Here is a 5712-nt window from a genome sequence, read left to right as displayed (position 1 = left end):
GTATGCTAATTACCATGTTTCTCTTTTATTAGATAGGATTGAGTTCAGACAGGGAGTGGGAGAGATAGAAACATCAATGATGAGCGAGAATCATTGATCGGCTGCCTCTTGCACGCTCCCTACTGGGGATTGAATCAGCAACCTGGGCATGTACCCTTGACTGGAATCAAACCTGGGACCCTTCAATCCACAGGCCAATGCTCTATCCACTGAACCAAACCAGTTAGGGCTCTCATCATTGATGTTTCTCTCTCCCTCTCTCTTCCTCTCTGAAATCAATTTAAAAAATGTGTTTCAAAAAATAGAAAAAGAAAAGACCAAACATGACAATGAAGGTGCCCACAGCAGCTGCGTGCAGCTAACACAGCTTTTCAAACAAAGACGGCCCACTACTGCCACAGGTCGATTCGGCTGGCGAGGGGGGAGGTACTCACGAGGCTCCCTCGTGGTCGAAGAACCAGGACCCGGTGAGGGAGGACAGCAGCCGCAGGTCGTAGGTCTTGTGCCCCTGGATGAACTTGCACTCCATCTTCTTTGGGGGGCAGACCACTTTGGTTTTCCACTCAAACGTCACCTCGCACCCACGCGTCTCACTGAAGACCTGTGGCCTCCCAATATCGGCTTCCTCGTCGCACTTAAAGATGATAGCGGACGTCCGGTGGCTGTTGGCTGGGGAGCAGCGGGGGGACCATCAGACTACACTGCTTCCCCTGGCCCTCCATGCTTTCTCCCAACCCCCCACACTGCCCCCAGCCCACCTCACCCTACACTGCCCCCACAGATGGTGCTATTTCACACATCTCATCTCTACCAGACCGTGTCTCTCACTGTTGTAACATCCCTGCCACTAGCGCCACTCCCCAAGGGCAGGGCCCAGCTCGTCTAAGGCGCCAATGATAACAACAAGCAAGCAAAGTACTACTGACCGTAAGAGCCCGCAGGACCTGAGCATGTCCGTGTCACCCACAGCCCGGGGGCGCATCCCGGCACAGTGAGCCCACAACAAAGCAGCAGCCGGCCTTGCAGAGCGAACACTTACACTCCTCAGACCCCACTCTGTCCCGGGGGCTACAGGATTGTCATTCCTGACGTGTTTCTCCTGGGAACTCCCGTCAGACTGCGCCACATGAGTGGGACACTCGTGAACCTCGCAGGAGGCAGGGCGCAGCGTCGGGCTCCCTGCTCGGCCCCTCCCGGCCGGCCTGTCATGTGGCAGAAAGTCTATGGAGACTTTCCGGTCACTCACCTGCCACCCTGCAGGCCCGTGACAAGCAGTCACTTCGCTGAGGCAGGAAATGACCACCAGTGCTGGACACTGGTGTGGGTCTCAGCCTCTGGAGCTGGTGGGTGAGCCCCACTGACCGCCCGGCTGACGCCCCCGTGCACCATCAGCTGGCTGTGTCCACACCGTACTCACACTGCCTGCAGGATCCCCACTCACGGTCCCTGGTACTCACACTGCCTGCAGGAACCCACTCACGGTGCCTGGTACTCACACTGCCTGCAGGAACCCACTCGCGGTGCCTGGTACTTACACTGCCTGCAGGAGCCCCACTCGCGGTGCCTGGTACTCACACTGCCTGCAGGAGCCCCACTCGCGGTGCCTGGTACTCACACTGCCTGCAGGAGCCCCACTCGCGGTGCCTGGTACTCACACTGCCTGCAGAAGCCCCACTCGCGGTCGCGGTCATAGTTGGCCGTGGTGGCGCACCACAGCCGCACCCTGTTCTCCAGCACGCACTCCTCGTAGCTCTTCCCGTTGAAAGTGAAGGGGAACACACAGGGGTCGCCCTCCTCGGTTTCTGGAAAGGACAGCAGCATAACCCGGTTGCCGGCACTGTGCTTTCGGTGCGATGGTGGATGGCCTAGAGCTGCCCATGGAGGACCCCCTCGGACCCCAGGTCTCCCGCCCAGTGTGGCAGCAGCCCCCAGGCCTGAGTGTCTCCAGCCTGAGCTCCGCTCCCAGGGCTGTGGGACGTGGCGTCACGTGTCCCATCCACGTCTCGGTGCTCACAGTGGGGTGCTTCCCTCCCCTTTCCTCCCACCGCCAGGTCTAATGCCACCTTTACTGGGAACGCAGATGTCCCCGCCACCAAGCCTTACCTGGAGGGCAGGTGTCGCCATTGGCATAACTTAAAATGACGGCCTCGTCCTGGTGCCTGTAGTCCAGCCTCATAGACGCCAGCCGCCCGAAAGACACGCCCTTGCTCCCAGAGAGCAGGCAGACACCTCCGTCCTTGCAGCCGCCCTCGTCCAGGCCCGCGGCCGCCGTGCACACGCCCACGCTATAGGTGCGCGAGTCTCGAGTCACCTGGACAGAGGACACCACGTGGGGCGGTGAGCGGGCTGCCCCTGCCGGGAAGCAGCGTAGGCAGGAGGCAGGGCTGCACCCGCATGTGCATCAGCCTCAGGCTCGCCCCCTGCTCGGAGTCCCGACCTTCTGCCTACTCGCTGGACACCTCCCCGGGGCATGGAAAACCCCACCTCCCTCCACCCAGGCCAGCCTGCTTCTCCTCCTGGCCCCCCACCCTCCCCATCCAGCCAGCTTCCTCCTCCTGCCTCCTGGGGCAGCACCTGTCGGCCTTCCCTACAGCTGGGCCTGGGACAGAGAGCAGCAGGGAGACCTCAGGCGGCTCAGCCCACTCCCGGGACCCGGGGGTAGTGAGGCCTACGCTAACGAGCAGAGTGGGTGCTCCCTGAGCGTGCACCTTCCCTTCCTGGCTTGCCCGCCCTTTGCAGACTCCACCTACGGCACACCAGTTGGGAGGGCCTGGGCCTGGGCAAGATCTCTGCTTACAGGGTCCAGGGCATGCCCTCCCCCGGCGGCACGAGTCTCTGGGGCATGGCCCACAGCTGCGTGACTCAATCACACCCAGATCATAGGCCTGGAGGCCCAGGGCCCCCAACCACCAGTAACCTGAGCTGGCCATGGCCTCATCGCCATAGAAAACCGTCCGTGTCACACCGACTGGAGCAGACAAGCACCACGCCAGCTCCAAGGTGCCCCAGTCAGGGGCCTCCATCGCCCTGCACCCGCCTCTGTGACCAGTGAGAAAGCCGCCTCTTTCCTAGTCGGCAGCCCTGGCCCTGCCCCTGCAGTATGTGGTCCCAGCACGTCCCGAGCCACCTGGCCCTCACTGGTGGCCCCACAGGGTCATTGAATCCTCACAGGCCCTACAGTGTGAGAGCTCCAACCCAGGGGCACAGCTATGTCAGCGTGGCTGCTTCACCACACGTCCCAGAACCCCACAGGCAACCCGTCCATGCCCCAGGACCCCACAGGCCAGCCCGTCCATGCCCCAGGACCCCACAGGCAACCCGTCCATGTCCCCAGAACCCCACAGCCAACCCGTCCATGTCCCCAGGCGGCGGCTAACTGCGCCACCCCATGCCCACCTCGGAGCATATGCCCACGCAGAGGCGAGGGCCAGGCAGTTACCTTGAAGGTGCTCTTGGACAAGCTGGACAGGTTGAAGCTGTAGTCGAGCTGCTCGTCCATCAGGGAGCAGCCCTCCGTCCTCACCTCGTCCGGACAGACCAGCGGCGTCTCCCACTCGAACACGAAGTCACAGTCGCTGACCCGCAGCAGCTCCGGGGTCCCCTGTGGGGTAGAGCACAAGCTCATGGGTTAGGCCCAGCGCCGCCCCCTGCTCGCAACCCCGCAAGGGCCGAGACTGGGCCCTGGGGCTGCGGCACCCTCCCCGCCACCGGGAACAGGTGCTGCCGCGGACCACCAGGTCCCTGGGTGACCTGCTGAGAAAGAGGGAGGCCTGTCCATGTCACAACAGAGACATGTGCGAAACAGACCCCGCGAGGAGGGGAGCAAGCACTTGGACGCGCTCCCAGGCAGCACCCCCCGCCCTTCTAGACACGGGACATGTACGAGGCGACACCCCCGGCCAGCGCGCACAGCGCGGACTTCAATCCCGTCTTTACTCCCTCGCTCAGCAACAGCCACTGAGCAGATGTGCGACTGGTCGGGAATTTTATTTTTGTTTCTGCTGAGAATCTTTTTTCCTAGAAACTCAAATGGAAAAAAGCATCTCAACTGAAGATAAAAACCACAGGGGAGAAAACTGGGACCAACGTTTAGTGGGAGAGCCCTCGTTGCTAAAAGCACGCCGTGCGGCCGGAGGGACCGGCTGCAGAGCTGGGGCACAGGCACGTCCCTGGCGGTTCTGACCCACAGAGACATAGGGGCCGTCGTTACAGTTTCTCTCTTATTGGGGGACGGGGTGCTGGTCAAGAGAAACGCACATGCAAAGGCTCTATAACAAAACGCCACTTGGTTAAATGCACACAGAACAGGAATCAGTAACCGCCTTGGGAGTCAAATGTACGGCTTTGTGGGACCTGTGTTGATCCAGGGGTCTCCTGTTTTACTAACTTATGAATTCGAGGTGATCACAGCGGCCGAAAGCCTGCCAGACTCCCAACCGGAATCAGTCCCCAACGTCAGGGTTAAAAACACGTCATGACCTTCCACATGCTGCGAGGCAGAGCTGAGCACGGCTCCGCACCCAGGCTGTTCGTGTTTTAGGTTACAATACGCCCTTCTGTGCAACCTGCCCTGTAACTCAGGGTGGGCCGGTTCGTGCTGAATTCATTCACTAAATTAGGCAGATGCATGCCAGCCGGACATGGGGCCCAAGGGAGACCGTGAGCTCGGCACCCTGGCTCTGAAACAGGCCTCTTGGGTCCCAGCTCAGCCTCTCCCGCACACTGCAGCCCCCCTCCCCACGGGGCACACCCGCCACGCCCGCGGGCACACTCACCATGCTCACGCCCCTCTTGCAGTGGAAGGAGATCAGCGAGGTGTAGTTGAAATTCTTGTCCGCTGAGCAAGGGGTGCTGCTCTCAAAGTTCAAGTAGACCTCGTTGGCCACGGGATTGAGAATCGGAGGCCCCGAGACTCGGCCAATGTCCTAAACGAAGAGAAACGCAGCGGCATTTCAGGACAGTCGCTGTCCCCCAGGCTCGTACAAAATGGCCACGTTCACTCCTCGTCCGTTTGGAAACTGAGCAGCGTCTAAGGAAACCTGTCGTCACGGTTCACTCGGCAGGCCCGACTCAGCGGCCACACAGAAAATGCAGGGGCCATCCGCTTTGACCCCACGACTAGATATAGCGGCTCCGTTTCTACCCCTGGAATGTTCAGAGACTCCAGGCTGTTCCTCTCCGTCACAGAGAATGGCGCACGGTCTTCTGGGACCCGGTGGTGGGAGGCGGGAACCACTGTACGTGCCCCACGCTGACCCTCACGCCCAGCACTACCCTGCGATGCCCCTCACCGGGAGGGCACAGCCCTGCTCTGCGCCACCTTCACCATCGGCTCAGCGCAGCACCAGCACCCGGGCTGCTCAGTAGGTATTTTGGAGTAAATGAACACATGAAGGAAAGACAGGTGAGCACCAGGAGAGAGAGAGAGAGTGTGTGTGTCTGCGTGTGTCTGCGTGCGCGTGTGTGATAAAGGGGGTGTGTGTTATAGAGAATGTGTGTGTGTGATAGAGAATGTGTGTGCATGATAATATGTGTGCATGATAGAGAATGTGTGTTAGAGAATGTGTGTGTGATAATGTGTGTGTAATAGAGAATGTGTGTGTGATAGAGTGTGTGTGTGATAATGTGTGTGTAACAAAGAATATGTGTTCGATAATGTGTGTGTGATAGAAAATGTGTGTGTAACAGAGAATGTGTGTGTTAGAGAGTGTG

General features: G+C 59.9%; 1 protein-coding gene across 1 annotated transcript in view; it reads right to left on the bottom strand.

Annotated features, from left to right (window-relative positions):
- IGF2R (insulin like growth factor 2 receptor) overlaps positions 1-5712 on the bottom strand; it is a gene marked incomplete at its 5' end in the record, with an annotated part of 85721 nt that overhangs the window by 21820 nt on the left and 58189 nt on the right. Inside the window, 5 exon segments of the mRNA XM_015560021.1 lie at positions 435-669; positions 1656-1802; positions 2104-2311; positions 3440-3601; positions 4776-4925. Of these exon segments, the coding sequence (XP_015415507.1) occupies positions 435-669; positions 1656-1802; positions 2104-2311; positions 3440-3601; positions 4776-4925 (902 nt within the window).

Source organism: Myotis davidii, unplaced genomic scaffold (genome assembly GCF_000327345.1).
Source record: "Myotis davidii unplaced genomic scaffold, ASM32734v1 scaffold1494, whole genome shotgun sequence".
In the NCBI taxonomy this organism is placed as follows: Eukaryota; Metazoa; Chordata; class Mammalia; order Chiroptera; family Vespertilionidae; genus Myotis; species Myotis davidii.
Note: the sequence above shows the minus strand (reverse complement) of the source record. Positions and strands in the feature narration are given on the sequence as shown.